Source organism: Hemiscyllium ocellatum, chromosome 7, assembly GCF_020745735.1.
Source record: "Hemiscyllium ocellatum isolate sHemOce1 chromosome 7, sHemOce1.pat.X.cur, whole genome shotgun sequence".
NCBI classification, from domain to species: Eukaryota; Metazoa; Chordata; class Chondrichthyes; order Orectolobiformes; family Hemiscylliidae; genus Hemiscyllium; species Hemiscyllium ocellatum.
In genome coordinates this window covers 62,742,858-62,760,410 of record NC_083407.1, presented here as the reverse complement: position 1 = coordinate 62,760,410, position 17,553 = coordinate 62,742,858, and the positions used below count along the sequence as shown (strand labels likewise).

Genomic DNA, 17,553 nt, shown 5'->3' with positions numbered 1-17,553 from the left:
GGTTGGTTGGTGGGGGGTGTGGACCTGATGAGGGAGTCACAGAGAGTGGTCTTTTTGGAACGCTGATAGGGGAGGAGAGGGAAATATATCCCTGGTGGTGGATTCCGTTTGGATGTGGCGGAAATGACAATGGATGATACGATGTATATGGAGGTTGGTGGGGCGGTAGGTGAGGACCAGTGGGGCTCTGTCCTGGTGGTGATTGGAGGGGCGGGGCTCAAGGGCGGAGGAGCGGGAAGTGGAGGAGATGCGGTGGAGAGCATCGTGACCACGTCTGGGGGGAAATTGCGGTCTTAGAAGAAGGAGACCATCTGGGTTGTTCTGTATTGGAACTGGTTCTCCTGGGAACAGATGCGGTGGAGACGAAGGAATTGGGAATATGGGATGGCGTTTTTACAGGGGGCAGGGTAGGAGGAGGTGTAGTCTAGGTAGCTATTGAATTGCTACTAAAACATAGCAGGAAGAAAAATTTTGTGTCAAACACATATATACCAGAAGTGGTCATAGGTTGGGCAAGAACTATAAAATGTATCATGCTGGTTAATAGATTTGTTGAGTAGAGCTTAACCCTCAGTGATTTGGCCTCATGCCCTGGGCTTTATTGTCAAACCTGCTCAATTTTGAACTGTGTTTATGCAGAGATTATTTTAGTAATATGTAACTACACCATGGAAGCTATTATTTGTGGTTTAATTTTGATAAAATTGTGTGTTTGCATATTTGGCCGGGTCGGAATTGTCAGGATTCATCTTGGTCATTTGAAATTGAAGTGCAAATGTATTTTGTTGCTCTGATGCTTTGCTTTCCAAGATATAAATAATTTACTGCATTTGTGTTACCATGGATAGCAGTGACTTATAGTGTCACAGTAATGTACCCAAGACATCACTACACTTCACAGACACAGCCATTTCAGAGGTCGGGTAAGAAAGGTAGAGGCATCCAATCTTCCACCTGAAGCAGACTCAATTCTAGCTCTGTTGTTCGCCATGTAGATTATAAGTGGGCCTCATACTCAGTTTGAAGAAGGCAGATTTATGACAATTTAAAGGTGGCTGGAAGATTCACCTAGCTTGGGCGAGAGGGAAGAGATGTTTGATGTAACCTTCATGTTGAAAGTTGGTTCTAGGTTTAGAAATTCCCTGGTTAGGAAAATAACAGCATGGATGCCATTGGGAACAGAGAATAAATTTGGACTGTCCGCAAAGTATCCATTTAAGGTGCAACACAACATCCAGTCATAGCAGGAGATATTCAGTGTTCTCACCTAAACAGGATAATTTGTTTTGTGGTTTGAAGTACACATTGCCTACTCAACAGTGTTTATTAAATGGTGCTTTGATTTGTTTATTACAGTGAAAAAGCCTTCAAACAATAAATCTTCTTGTATGATCCTTTCAGTCAGTTGCTAATAATTCAAATCTTTCTTGTTTTAAAGTTATTGGCCTCCATGGAAATCAAAAAAAGTAAACTAAAAAGTAGATCACTGTAGTCCTACCAGACTATAAGGCTGCTCTCTCATTAGAGAGAGACAATGGTGGTGGTTTAACTGGAGGGTCACCATGCTTCAGATGAGGGAAGAGGTTGTGAAGGAGACTCGTTCTTGGCAAACTCATCAATTGCACGAAGTGAACCCAGGCTGTTGGCATTATCTATGTATTGTAAACCAACTATCCAGCTAACTGAGTTAACTGGCCTGGATGACTACCGTGACACCATTGGCAAAGAATTATATTCATCTTCTATACAGCATGGCTGTGTATTGTTTCTTATGCATCCACATTTATTTGAGCAAGATGCTTTTGTGTTATGAATGTGACCGTTCCAGCTACTATCAATTCCCAATGCTGGACACCTATGGACATGGGCAGCTATCTGTGTAGGGGCAGTCATGTGAGCAGCAATGAGACAGTTAATGTCTGCATGATCGATGATCACTGTAGTTAATGTGGCCAAAACAGAAATTATAGGTTGAATTCAAAATCTCTGGAGCCCAGTGACATGACCAGTGATGAAAGGTATCCCTTCATTTCAGATCTCTATCTGTGAGCAAGAAAATGGCTCTAGTGTGAAATGTGAAAGTCGTCTAGAGAGGAGTACGTGGCATTGTAGTCAAAAGGCAAATGTTGTTTGTATCTTTTATTATTCGTTTATGTAATGAGGACATCGCTAGCTCAGCCAGCGTATGTTGCCCATCCCTATTGCTGTTTTCTGGAGTCACATGTAGATCAGAACAGATAAGGAAGGTAGTATCCTTCCCTAAAGGAAAGGGAAACTGAAGGACATTTAGTGAACCAAATGTTTTTTCTTCCTGTGCATTGACAACGGTCACTGTTAGACTCCAAATTCCAGACTTTTATCAAATTCAATTTCCACCATCTGCCATAGCTGAATTCAAGCCCAGGTCCCCAGAATATTTCTTGAGCTCCTGGACTAATAGTCCAGCGGTAATACCATTAGGCCATTGCCTCCCCTGTGTGTTGAGGGGAGCTGTTGATGAGTATATTATATAAAAAGGAGACTTGGTGCAGTGTACTGTTGTTATTAGAAAAGATTCAATTGCAACAGAGGAAGGGAGATTTCTTGTACTGGAGAAGTATGTATTGAGTAGAGTGATGTTGTGTGCTTTGACAAAGCAACTTCCTAAGAACATGAAATGGAAAGGCATAAGTCTGTCCTTTCTTACCTCAGTAAAGCTATTGAACAGTTTTTTGCACTTGATCCATGACATGTGCATTATGTATGCCAGTAATAAGTAAGAAATGAAAGGATGTCTTTGCTTTAAGAGAGATTTTAATTTGAACTCAGACCTGTGGAATTCTCCTCCCTCTAACACCAGAAAAGCATAGGCAACTTGACAGCACAATTCAAATGAGGCTGGACCATCAAAATATTCTGGGTTTCCTGCTGGTGCCATCAGTGTATCAAGTTTTGGGGATGGAGTAGGGGGCTGTATGGTGGCAGGTGCCACCAGCTTGATGCACTCTAAGTAATAATCTATCCAACTCAGATGATACATACCATCTTGCATTAGTGTTAGGCCACTTCAAAGGAACCAAAATCTAGTGGTTTTTCTTAATCTCCAAAACTTAATCCTGAAAATTGAGTATAGCACCAAATATAGTACAGAAATTTCACAGAAACTGTTGGTATTTAATTGCCTTCAACTATTTCATTTACTTTGATGGGAGGAAATCACGTTTTTGAGGGTTGGTGGCCACCTATTTGCTGTGCAACAATCTTTGTCTCAGCAGTGTCAATGTGAGTGAGTCCACTGCAGATGGGACACCTTAATCAGGGACAAGGTGAAACCAAGACCTTGCCTGAATCATGCTGTCTGGATCGAGAAGGAGGGATGCAACTGAAAATGACTGGGTGAGGTAAAGGAAAATATGGGCTTGGGTAAAACTCCAGGGGAGGAAATGGCATCTCTGATGGGAACAGGGTGACCAAACATGAGGTATCCTACCCCTGACCTTACAGCATGCACCAGCCCTTACTGAGCAATGTATGCACTTGGTATGTACTCCTCTTCATTGTCTCATGGGGTTGTAAAATTGAGACCGTCATTATTGTCATGCCTGATACGCTTCGGACAAAGTAACTACTGAAGCTTATTGTTAACTATTTTGCTCTTTCTTGTGAGCATTGGGCTAGTTAAAATTCTCTTGAAAATTCCAGATTCATGAATTAAGGTTAAGGCTCAATAAGTACATTGTTTCTATTTTAATCTCATAACTAGAAATCTTTATTCAAGATTATTTGTGAAGTTTAACATGGAGAACTGCATGCAGTATTCTTTTTCTCTATTTATGAATGTACTCATCTTAATCCTCAAATGGACACACAAAATGAAATAAGCATTATATTAAAACATGCTGTCTATTTCATCTCATATTACAGATAAATTTGAGGACAACCTACGATCAAGTTACTTTTGGAGACCAAAGGGTGTGGAGCTGTGTTTTGGAATCAAACACTATGCTGGCAAGGTATAAACAATTTTTAAGAGAGAAAGAAGATTGATATTTAAAATGCAATTCTTTCATATTAGCTTCATTAAAATGTGCAATAGAATTTTAAAGTCAAACCACACTGAAACAGAACCTTCGGTCCAACCTATGCATGCCGATCAGTAGCCCCATCTGTCTGCAGTATGCCCTATCTCTCCAAAGCTTTCCTATTCATGTACCTGTCCAAATGTCTTCTAAATGTTGTAGTTGTGTCTGCCTCTAAGACTTGTTCTGGCAGCTTGTTCGATCTATGCACTACCATCTATGTAAAAAAGTTGCCCCTTAGGTCCCTTTTAAATCTTTCCCCTCTCACCTTAAACCTAAGTCGTTTAGTTTTGGACTTTTCTAACCTTGGAAAAAGACCTTGGCTACTGATCTTAGCCATGCCCTTCAGCCTCTGACGTTCCAGCTAAAAATGTCCCAATCTATCCAGTGGACAGGGTTGTTAAGAAAGCATATGGTGTTTTGGCTTTCATTAACAGGGGGATTGAGTTTAAGAGCTGAGAGATCTTGTTGCAGCTCTATAAAACTTTGGTTAGACCGCACTTGGAATACTGTGTCTAGTTCTGGTCGTCCTATTATAGGAAAGATGTGGATGCTTAGGAGAGGGTTCAGAGGAGGTTTATCAGGATGCTGCCTGGAATGGAGGGCTTATCTTATGAAGAGAGGTTGACTGAGCTCGAACGTTTTTCATTGGAAAAAAGAAGGAAGAAAGGGTACCTAATTGAGGTGTACAAGATAATGGGAGGCATAGATAGAGTTGATAGCCAGAGACTTTTTCCCAGGGCAGAAATTGTTAACACGAAGTGTCATAGTTTTAAGCTGTTTGGCAGAAAGTATAGAGGGGATGTCAGAGGTGGGTTCTTTATGCAGAGAGTTGTGAAAGCATGGAATGAGTTGCCAGCAGCAATTGTGGAAGCGAGGTCATTGGGGGTATTTAAGAGACTGCTGGACATGCATGTGGTCACAGAAACTTGAGGGTTCGTACATTAAGTTTACCTTACCTGAGGATCAATGGTCGTCACAACATCGTGGGCTGAAGGGCCTGTTCTGTGCTGTAGTGTTCTATGTTTTATGTTCTCCATATGACTCAAACCCTCCGAGCAAGGCAAAATCCTTGTAAATTTTTTTCTGTATGCTTTCTAGCATAAGAACAACTTTTCCATAGCAGGGTGATCAGAATTTTACACAGTATTCTAAAAGAAGCGTCAACAATGTCTTGTACAGCCTCAACATAACATCCCAACTCCTATATTCAATGCTCTGACAATGAAAGTGAACATGCCAAACACTTTCTTCACCTGCGATGTCACTTTCAAAGAATTATGAACCTGCACCCTGAGGTCCCTCTGTTCAACAATGTTCCTCAGGGCCCTACCATCAACTGTGTAAGCCCTGCCATGGTTTACCTTACCGAAATGCAACATCTCACATTTGTCTAAATTCTTGGTGCTTATTGGCCCATTGGCTCACCTGATTCAGAACTCATTTTACTATTAGATAACCTTCTTTACAGTCCACCTTGTCAAGAATTTTAATGTCATCTGCAAACTTTCCAACCATTCCTCCTATATTCTCATCCAAATCATTGATATAAATAATGAAGTAAGTATGACTTGATATAAACTATTGGGCACTTTTATTTTAAAATAAAATAGCTTCTATTTCCATCAGGGTATTTCTAATTTCTGACAGTAAAATATAATAACACAGGATATTGGATATTTCAGTAATGTTCTGTCGCTGTTCAATACTTAACAGGTTTTTTATGATCCATGCGGTTTCCTTGAGAAAAATAGAGACACACTTCCTGCCGATATAGTAGTTGTACTCAGGACATCAGAAAATAAATTGCTGCAGCAACTTTTTTCAAATCCACTCACTAAAACAGGTAGGATTGCTGTTGGATTGTCTGCATGACACCCTATAGCCTTTAATGCATCATATACTGGAACTGGATTGTCTGCATGGCACCCTATAGTCTTTAATATATCATATACTGGAACTGGATTGTCTGCATTACACTCTATAGTCTTTAAGGCATCATATACTGGAATTAATATAATTTGAATTTGGTTGCATGGTCATTGAGCAAGCTAGGTTGAGTATTAATGATATTTGTCCTTTTGTTCAAAGCCAAAAAAAATAAGAATTTTTAATGATAGGTGTCCCATGAAATAGTATGTGAAATTGGAGTATTGTACGCAGTTTTATGCCCCATACCTCAGGAAGGACGTACTGGCCCTGGAATGTGTTCAGAGGAGGTTCACGAGAATGGTCCCAGGAATGAAAAGCTTAACATTTGAGGAACTTTTGAGGAACTCTGCGTCTATACTTGATGGAGTTAGGAGGATGAGGTGGTTCTAATTGAAGCATACAGAATACTAAATGGCCTTGACAGAGTGAATGTTGGGAAGATATTACTATTGGTAGGAAACATTAGGACCCGAGGGCACAGCCTTAGAAAAAAAGGAAGATCTTTTAGAGCGGTGATAAGGAGAAACTTTTTCAGCCAGAGAGTAGTGAATATTTGAAATTCATTGCCACAGAAGGCTGTGGAGGGCAGGTTATTGAGTACATTTAAAACTGAGATAGGTTCTTGAGTATCAAGGCAATCAAGGGTTACAGGGAGAAAGCGGGAGAATAGGGTTGAGAAACTTATCAGCCATGATTGAATGGCAGAGCAGATTCGATGGACCGAATGGCCTAATTTCTGCTCCACTGTCTTATATATTCCTCCAATATGACATGGTATCTGTTGGCTACATGTAAAGATCTTTACAATGAGAGTAATCTGACATGTCGATAGGACAAAATCCCCAGCATTCTTAAGGTGGTTATGTGTACAAATACTGAGAATATGGGTATGTTGTACAGGACCTGAAAAAAACTTGTTAACTTTGACAATAATATTGGAAAATAAATTAAAAATCATGTGATAAAAATTAATTTTGCTCTTAAAAATATGTTCAGATGGCAATTGTGCTATTTAGAATCAAATGCTTTTTGGAGAGGTTGAATCAAAATATATTTAAATACATTGACATATTTTTAAAAAGAAATGTTTGATGTTTTAAAAAAAAACGGTAGTGATTTTGGCAAAATTCTAAAAACTCTTCCTTTAAATAAATTATAGCCAATGGCAAAATTAGTGTCAAACTTGAAATAACACAAATATTTTTTGTTAAAACTAACTCAAAATACAAATGTGTTGAAAAGTAGTTACTACTATTCAGTTTATAATTAAAGAAAAATGTTGGATTAAAAACTTGATTAGGAGCAATTGATTTCCTGTAAATAAACAGAATAAGGCTCCATGTAAGATAAACTAAGAGAAAGTGAGGACTGCAGATACTGGAGATTTGAGCTGAAAAATGTTTTGCTGGAAAAGCACAACCTGCTCCTTGGATGCTGTCTGACCTGCTGCGCTTTTCCAGCAACACATTTTTCAGCTCCATGTAAGATAAATCAAGTGAAATAGTTGACACTGCTACACAAATAGGGCAGCCTAAAATGGCAGAAATTTGATAGCAGCCAAAATGTACTTTAATACCAATTGTATCTTTAAAAGAAGAGCATGCAAACTAAGGTATGAACCTTGACTAAAAGTGAGCATAACCTTGACAAATGATGGATCTAGACTTGGAGAGCAGGAACCCAAAACAAAAGAGGAGCAGTAAATGCAATAAATTAAGCCACAGTAGATTAAGTTAAAAGGAAAATTTTCATGTCACATGTTTGAAGAATATTGGTCTGAATTTTATCCTCAGCCTTGGGATCTATTGTTAGGGCAAGAAGCAGGTCCAAACCTTGCAACTGCTGCTGGTGAATCTAACTTGACATGTTTATCTTAGGCAACCTCTTAATTATCTACTCATCGTTGGTGGGTGGGCTTGTGATGCTGCTGGCCCCATTAGTTGATGGCACACTTACTGGTCACATTGCTAGATAGCCTTGATTCCAAAACTGCAACCTTAGTTTTAGAACTTCAACATGCAGATGACACTTCTGTGTGCTCTCACTCAGAAACCAAACTATAGGTCACTGTGGACTTCACTCTCGAAGCATGTGAGAAGACGGGCACCTGATTAAAGACCTGGAAAACCAAGGTCCACTTCCAACTATCTCCAACAGCACAACGCCTCAGTACTAACCTCCTTCCCTTAACAAAAGCACCAGGCTACTTCTTGAAAATGTGGACCACTTTCTATGTCTTTAGGGTCCCTCTTATACAAAGGCAGACATAGACAATGAAATTCATAATTTATGCCTTTGGCTGACTGAGCGATATATTCATAAAATCCTCTAAAACTGGTGGCAAGAAAGTTGATCCAATAGCAGAGTACTCTCCCAAGTGAATTTGCCCAGTTTTAAATTGCTAAACATTCACAACTATCTACACTGGATGGATTAATGTGATTCATAGGCCTTTCACCATTCTGCTGAAGTAACTGCTCTACTCTGAAATTGATCATGGAGATTCCCAGGAGGACATTGAAAAAATCACTAACATGTCTCCAACGCATCCTTGATATGGTCGAACATCACTTCTAACTTATGGGAAACCCTGACTTGTAACTGGCAAAATGGGGAAAGCTCGTTTGGGTTGGCACCAAATACATCAAGAGATTTAGTAGGGAATACGCAGAGGCAAAGTTGAAGCATGACAGGGAGTACACAAACAATTCATTTACTCAACCCTTCAAGCACCACCTGTCCTGCAAATGGCAGAATCTGCAAATTGTGCATTGGACCAATCAGATAGGTAAAAAGAATGACTGCAGATGCTGGAAACCAGATTCTGGATCAGTGGTGCTGGAAGAGCACAGCAGTTCAGGCAGCATCCAACGAGCAGCAAAATCGACGGTTTGGGCAAAAGCCCTTCAGGAATAAAGGCAGTGAGCCTGAAGCGTGGAGAGATAAGCTAGGGGAGGGTGGGGGTGGGGAGAGAGTGGCATAGAATACAATGGGTGAGTGGGGGAGGAGATGAAGGTGATAGGTCAGGGAGGAGAGGGTGGAGTGGATAGATGGAAAAGGAGCTAGGCAGGTCGGACAAGTCTGGACAAGTCATGGGACAGTGCTGAGCTGGAAGTTTGAAACTAGGATGAAATGGGGGAAGGAAAAATGAGGAAGCTGTTGAAGTCCACATTGATGCCCTGGGGTTGAAGTGTTCCGAGGCTGAAGATGAGGCGTTCTTCCTCCAGGCGTCTGGTGGTGAGGGAGTGGCGGTGAAGGAGGCCCGGGACCTCCATGTCCTCGGCAGAGTGGGAAGGGGAGTTGAAATGTTGGGCCACGAGGGGTTTTGGTTGATTAGTGCGGGTGTCTTGGAGATGTTCCCTAAAGCGCTCTGCTAGGAGGCACCCAGTCTCCCCAATGTAGAGGAGATCGCATCGGGAGCAACGGATTCAATAAATGATATTAGTGGATGTGCAGGTAAAACTTTGATGGATGTGGAAGGCTCCTTTAGGGCCTTGGATAGAGGTGAGGGAGGAGGTGTGGGCACAGGTTTTACAGTTCCTGCAGTGGTAGGGGAAAGTCATTGGACCAATCAGCCATTTTAGAGCTCACTCAGCCAGACTGGTAGCAAGCCATTCTGAAGGATCTAGCTACTAATGTGCGTTGAATAATTCAAGTAAATGGTTACATGAGGAAGCTGATTTAATGTTATTAGTAGTACGGTTGATGGTTAGGTCCATGTTCATAACAAAAAAGGTAATGGATATTGTAAGGTTAAAGATTTGCTTGAAACATTTTCATCACTTGATTTTTTGAAATTCCCAGGGAAATTCCAAATGAAATGGTTATTGCTGAAATGTGCTCTATGTTGTAACATGATTAAGGTGAACAGACTCTGCAAAAATATTCGACAGTCACAGCAGAACTATATAATTTTTACAAAAAGCAGGCAAAGGAAATCTTTCCCTTTGGAATTTTCAAATTATGAAATGCAAGGTTGACTATTTCTCAAGAGTTTTCAAACTAATGGTAATTGCACTGCATTGCTCATTTTGTTGTTAGAAATTACCAGTCAATTATGCAGCTCAAGAGGAACAAGCAATATTCTTTTTGCCCTATTACACAAAAATTCCTAATTACAATTGCAATATTATAAGCACTAAAAAGTGTGTTGAATTTATTTATTTACACTATATTAAATCAGTATTAGAGGTGGTTACTCTTCCATCCAAGAATGTTTTGGCTGACAACCATCTCTTCCTTATATTAAATCACCTCCTGTATGCTTTTGTGGATGCAGAAAAAGTGCATTGCCTCAGTCTCTCAGCAGCTCTCTGAATCTTTAAAAAAAGGCAAATCTAGGATCCTCAGCAGTTTGGCTGAAGTTGATTTAACATTTGTGTTCAACTTACAGCTATGTTCGTGGCTTTTTGTAATGCATTAGTTTCAAGAATTAATTCAAAATTCTCATTAATTCAAAACTTCCTTAATGTTTTCTCTTGATTTGTGAACAAACAAAACCTGATTGATAATGAAAACAATTGTATGTATTTGCACGAAAACAGAAATTGCTGGAAAAGCTTTCTGTTTCGTTTCTGATTTACATCATCTGCAGTTCTTTCGGTTTTTAATTGTATATATTTGCATATCTACTCATGACTCTGAGTAATAAATGACACTTGCCGCTTGTGCTTTTTCCTGGTATAAGAGGGAGACAGCATTTTTAAATAACCTACATGCTAATTAATTGTCTTAATATCAGAGTAAGTAAACCTAAAATAATATATTTGACAATTATTTAATGCATAACAGAGTACAGGAAAGCAAAATCTTTGGCCATTCTTCATACATTGACACAGTTACAATGTCTAGAGTGGAGTGGTGCTGGAAAAGCACAACAGATCAGGCAGCATCCAAGGAGTAGGAAAATCGATGTTTTGGGAAAAAGCCCTTCATCAGGATTGATTCCTGATGAAGTGCTTTTGTCCGAAACGTTGATTTTCCTGCTCCTTGGATGCCGCCTGACCTGCTGTGCTTTTCTAGCACCACTCTAATTTTGACTCTAATCTCCAGCATCTGCACTCCTCACTTTCGCCTAGTTACAATGTCTATGCCAGTCAGTATTCCTAGTTAAGTCTTGCAGACCACAATCTATACCCTAGGTCTCACTCAGTTAAGTTGTTCCTATTATTCTAATGAAAGGGTGGATGTATGTAGACCTATCCTCAAACATTGTATAATACATAATAATCTGTTTTCTGTCTATTTACTGTAAAACCATGTAATTGTGCTAATAGCCTTCTGTTTCCCTTTTAGCCACCTATGCTACACCCTTTCTACTTAGAACATAATCAATATTGTTGCAGAGCTGCACCCTTAGGGAGCACATTTTTATCATACTGAGGACACTCCAGTGCACATGTATGAATCAAAGGGAAGAATTGACAGTGAACAAGTGCATTCGAGCATTCATGAAGATGTTTTATCTGGATGAATTAGTAATTTAAGCATTTCTATTTTTAAAAATAGCTGTCCATCATTTGTGGAATTAAAAGAAAATTAATTAACCCTTATGCTTCATTCTAACATTCCCACTTCATAGCTTTTTGATTAGATTAGATTAGATTACTTAGTGTGGAAACAGGCCCTTCGGCCCAACAAGTCCACACCGACCCGCCGAAGCGCAACCTACCCATACCCCTACATTTACCCCCTACCTAACATTGCGGGCAATTTAGCACGGCCAATTCATCTGACCCGCACATCTTTGGACTGTGGGAGGAAACCGGAGCACCCGGAGGAAACCCACACAGACACGGGGAGAATGTGCAAACTCCACACAGTCAGTCGCCTGAGTCGGGAATTGAACCCGGGTCTCAGGCGCTGTGAGGCAGCAATGCTAACCACTGTGCCACCGTCACATTAATTATGCTGCCCATTTGATTAGCTTGTTCTGAGGTTTACTTTAAAATAATTCTGTTCACATTTCTCATATATTTCGTTCTTAGTTCATCACCACTGACACCATTGAAACCTTATAGCTTGAACCTACTTCTGTGCCCAAGTATTCCTAGCTACTTCATCAATTACCATCTTACTTTATAAAGTCAAAAGTGGGATTATTGACAGTGTTAAATCTATTTGCAATTTCTCTGATGACGAAGCATCCTGTGCCTGTAGGCAGTAAGGCTGGATTACCTTCAGGCTTGGGCAAGTAAGTGACCAATATTTGCACTACATATTTGTAAGGTAACCATCAGGCAGCAGTTACTGAACTCTTCATGTGAACACCTTAAGGCCAGCATTGGTCAGGAACCAGCTATATAAATTCTATATCTACTAGAGAAGATCAAAGACTGAGTATTCTGTTGTGAGTGCCTCATGTTCTGATGCCTAAAAGTTTGCAATCTTCAAGGCAGAAGTCTTAAGTGGCAGAGTGGCTCAAGTCAGCAAATTACCCCTTGATCTATCTGCCTCAACATTTTTGTCATATTCTCCTTCCTTAAGTATGTCAATTTATTATCCCTTCAAATGTCAATTGAAATTCTCATTCTCTATTACACTACAAGAATATCTTTTCTGCTTAATACCTCAGCTACTGCACTGAACAACCATTATCTTAAGTGATTTCAATTTCCTTTTTAACTTACCATGCTATTTGTCCGCTGAGATCATTGCCTTCCTGTTCTCTCCCTTACCCTTCCTTAAATTAAACGTTCCAACCGTTTTCAGTCTTTCCTTAATCTTATTATCTTACATGGCCTCGCTGCTCCCAACATGTCAATCACAAGTAAGGCCAATAAATCCTTGCATCATTGTATAGCCACACATCTTTGTTCCCCTTTCCAACTTTGGTTCTTTTGACATCTGTGGCCTACTCTGCACTGGAGAAACCAAACTCAGATTGGGTGACTGCTTTGCGGAAAATCTCTGGTCCGTGTGCAAGCATGACCCTGACATTGCCATGGCTGGTTATTTTAACACAGCATCATGTTCGCATGCTCACTTGTCTATCCTTGGCATGTGGCAATGCTCCAGTGAATCAAAGCATAAACTGGAGGAACAACATCTCGTTTTCAGACTAGGCACTTTATAACCTTCTGGACCTTCAGATTGTGAACCCACTCCCATTCCTTCCCTTCCTTTGGGTTTTGTTTGTTGCATTGCAATCTCTGTCACTATGTTGTCTCTCCCCTTCCCCTACTCCACAGTCTGTTTTCTCCTGTTTGGCATTGAGACACACCATTATTCTGCTGCCCTCACATTCTAATCAGTTAATCAGCACTATCAGCAACCTCTTCCTCTCCAGGACCCCATGTCCATACCCCTCCTACACACACACACACACACACACTATAGCATAAATGCTGTGCCCTTCACACTACATGTCGACTCTGGTGAGTTATCTAGACTCGAAACATTAGCTTACTCGCTCACCATGGATGCTGCCTGACCGGCTGCGATTTCCAGCATTTTTTGTTTTCAGTCATTCTCCACCTGTCACTCTGTCAAAAAGATTTCTAAAATTCACTTCCAACTGCATTTTCCAGCCACAGCAATCACTCTTGATTCGCTGTTAATCTACTCGGTCATACCCTTACCTCTGTATTTGATACCCGAGTGGCTTTCAAAACTGCAAATGAAGTGCCTTGCTGTTTCTGCTGTTGAAACCATCTTCTTGAGGAAATTAGGAATGGGCAATAAATGCTGGTCAGGTCTGTTGCACCCACGTTTGTCACCTGCTTTCTTAAGTGCAAAAGATGCAGACTTGAATGTATATGACAGATAATTGGTTTAGCTATTGTTACTTATATGACTAGACCCCATGAAACAATGTTGGGTTCACCTCTCCTCCGCCAACATTTGAAAGATTCAACCGAGAATGCAGAGATTCCTGGCTTCTTTTCTCCATTCGGCCCCTCTCTCTCTTATTGGACCAAGTTTCCTCTAAGGTTTCCTCCTTCCCTGATACTGATCTTGCATCTTTCTCCAGTTTCTTTTAAATCGCATCTCGTGTCTTCCATTAACTCTTTTGTGTATGAAACCCAGTTCATGCTTCTCAACCCCACTCTTGGTATTCTGCTGACAACCAAACTTCCCTTTTTGGTCCCAATGTTAGCATATGCTATTAATGGTTCATCTTAAGTACTCTCCCCTGTCATGCTTATATCTGGGGTCACAATTTCTCTCCTCAATAAAGAACCTTTGGTCTTTTCTTGCAAACAATAGCCCTATATCCAACTTCTCATTCCTCTTCAAAGCTATCACATGTGCTTCCAAATCTACATCCACCTTTCCCAGGACTCCACAGGTCAATTCCTCAAAATAGGTTTCTTTCTCTGTCACAGTATTAAAATAACTCTGATCAAAGTCACAAATGATATAATCTCTAACTGTAATCATCGTAAACTATTCCTCCATGTCCTTCTCAAACTGCCAACAGCCTTTTGGAGTGGATCATTCTATCATCTCCCAGCACCTCACTGCCATTAGCCAGTTGGATGGGATTGTATTTGGCAGATTTAATTCTTAGCTATCGGTCTTAGCTAAATAATTACTTGTAGTAGCTTCTCTTCCTCTACCTCCTCTGAATTTCTGGTGTCACCCAGGTATCAATCCCTGGTTCCCTCCTATTTCTCTTCTGCACACTGCTCCTCAACAGCAATAGGTCTGAAGCAGATGGTGACAAAACCCAACTTCACCTTACCCTCGCTTCACTTGACATCTCCTCTGCCTACATATTGTCAAATTATCTTGCCTTAATATAAATGTCAATTTCAGTTTTGATACCTTTACTCTTGGTCGATTTTATTTTCATAACTATTCTACAGTTAATGCAATTATTATCATTACCATAAGATGCTCTTCTACTGATACTGCAGCCATCCGTCCAGATTCATTCCCTAAAACTTAATCCAGTCGTGCCTTTTCTGTTGTTAGTTGTGTTTCATGCTGATTAAAAAGAATATCATAAATACACTTTAAGAATTTTGTGCTCTCTGTATGTTTTATATTCATTCTTGTTATGTTAGGGCAATCCTACTCTCTCTGCCTTTCTGGCTCTTTCTGATTGTTTGAAGTTCTATGTATACTGACAGCAGTATGATTGCCCTCAGTATAACCTACATTTGTACTTCATTTGATGCTCCTTCTAGAACACCATCCCTCTTCACAGCTGAGATTGTTTTTCTTAACCACCACCACCCCTCCATTTTTATTTCCCTCAACAGTCTGCCTGAAAACCATGTAACCAGAAATAATTAGAAAAAAAAAACACCCAATGGCCTTTGTATGGAACATAAACAATATGAATAATTCTCATAATTTTAAGTTTACTGTCCTGAACAACTGTGTGTTGATAAAACATGTTTCTGAACAATTTGACTTGAAGTTCTTCAACCACCAGCAAATATATGGGTTAAAATGCTCATTTTGTAATAGACATGGCTTTATTGTCAATGCAGCCAAGGTGTATTCTGATGATAGTGCAGCTGATCTGATGAGGGATGTGATATTTTTGTTTTGTCACTTCAATGATTTAAGTACAAGTTATATTTTCAGTTACAATTTACATACTTTGCACATTTGCAAGATAAAACCTTTCTGGCTTAGGACTTAGACATACACCATTGTCTTGCCTATCTGACAAACTAACTCAGGAATATTGTGGTTCCTTGTCAACCCATGAGTAGGAAACAAGGTTGATGAAGTGACCAGACGTATTTGCATTTCTCTCTAAGCTTTCAGATCATAAAAAGTACTATAAAACTTTGGTCCTTCTCGTTGCAAAAAGTTTAGTCCTTTTTCTGGAATGTGTACATGGTTCCTGCCACAAAAAAAATTTCAGACCTATTTATCCTTGACCATTAATTTTCAGAACCTTTTGACTTCAGCCACTCTTGTCCCTGCAGTGTTCTGAGTCAAAATATTCTACAGCGGCTTTGTGACATCCTTGACCCTGATAGAAGGAAAGCAACATGCCATGATAAAGTTATATCCGTGACTACAGAAATATCTACCTGTTCTCCTAATTATTGAATAAAAGCTGACATTGTCAGTAACATCCACATCCTGAGAATTACTTCACAAAACACAATATCCTCTTTCCTTTTTCTGACTTTGTTAGTTAAGCACTTCAACCCATTTCTTTGATTCTGTGATACATGTGACTTGAGACCATAAGACCATAAGACAGGAGTGGAAGTAAGGCCATTCGGCCCATCGCGTCCACTCCACCATTCAATCATGGCTGATGGGCATTTCAACTCCACTTACCTGCATTCTCCCCGTAGCCCTTAATTTCTCGAGACATCAAGAATCTATCAATCTCTGTCTTGAAGACATTTCGCGTCCCGGCCTCCACTGCACTCTGCGGCAATGAATTCCACAGGTCCACCACTCTCTGGCTGAAGAAATGTCTCCGCATTTCTGTTCTGAATTGACCCCGTCTAATTTTAAGGCTGTGTCCACGGGTCCTAGTCTCCTCGCCTTACAGAAAACATTTCCTAGCGTCCACCCTTTCCAAACCATGTATTATCTTGTAAGTTTCTATTAAGTTTCCCCTTAATCTTCTAAACTCCAATGAATATAATCCCAGGATCCTCAGCCGTTCCTCGTATGTTAGACCAACCATTCCAGGGATCATCAGTGTGAATCTCCGCTGGACACGTTCCAGTGCCAGTATGTCCTTCCTGAGGTGTGGGGACCAAAACTGGACACAGTACTCCAAATGGGGCCTAGCCAGAGCTTTATAAAGTCTCAGTAGCACAACGCTGCTTTTATATTCCAACCCTCTTGAGATAAATGACAAGATTGCATTCACTTTCTTAATCGCGGACTCAACCTGCATGTTTACCTTTAGAGAATCCTCGGCTAGCACTCCCAGATCCCTTTGTACTTTGGCTTTATGAATTTTCTCACCGTTTAGAAAGTAGTCTATGCTTTTATTCTTTTTGCCAAAGTGCAAGACCTCGCATTTGCTCACATTGAATTCCATCAGCCATTTCCTGGACCACTCTCCCAAACTGTCTAGATTCTTCTGTAGCCTCCCCACTTCCTCAGTATTACCTGCCTGTCCACCTAACTTCGTATCATCGGCAAACTTCACTAGAATTCCCCCAGTTCCTTCATCCAGATCATTAATATATAATGTGAACAGCTGTGGCCCCAACACTGAACCCTGCGGGACACCGCTTGTCACCGGCTGCCATTTCGAAAAAGAACCTTTTATCCCAACTCTCTGCCTTCTGTCAGACAGCCAATCCTCAATCCATACCGGTAGCTCACCTTGAACTCCATGGGCCCTCACATTGCTCAGCAACCTCCCGTGTGGCACCTTATCAAAGGCCTTTTGGAAGTCTTGATGGACCACATCCACTGGGTTTCCGTGGTCTAATCTACTTGTCACCTCTTCAAGGAATTCCAACAGGTTTGTCAGGCACGACCTCCCCTTATTAAATCCATGTTGACTTGTTCTAATCAGACTCTGCTCTTCCAAGAATTTAGAAACCTCATCCTTAATGATGGATTCTAGAATTTTACCAACAACCGAGGTTAGGCTAATTGGCCTATAATTTTCCATCTT

At 40.4% G+C, this 17,553-nt stretch overlaps 1 protein-coding gene across 1 annotated transcript in view; it reads left to right on the top strand.

The window, feature by feature from the left end:
* myo3b (myosin IIIB) overlaps nucleotides 1–17,553 on the top strand; it is a 568,489-nt gene that overhangs the window by 250,761 nt on the left and 300,175 nt on the right. Inside the window, exons 21-22 of the mRNA XM_060827913.1 lie at nucleotides 3,904–3,992; nucleotides 5,775–5,904. Coding sequence (XP_060683896.1) covers nucleotides 3,904–3,992; nucleotides 5,775–5,904 — 219 coding nt within the window. The remainder of the gene's footprint in view (nucleotides 1–3,903; nucleotides 3,993–5,774; nucleotides 5,905–17,553) is intronic.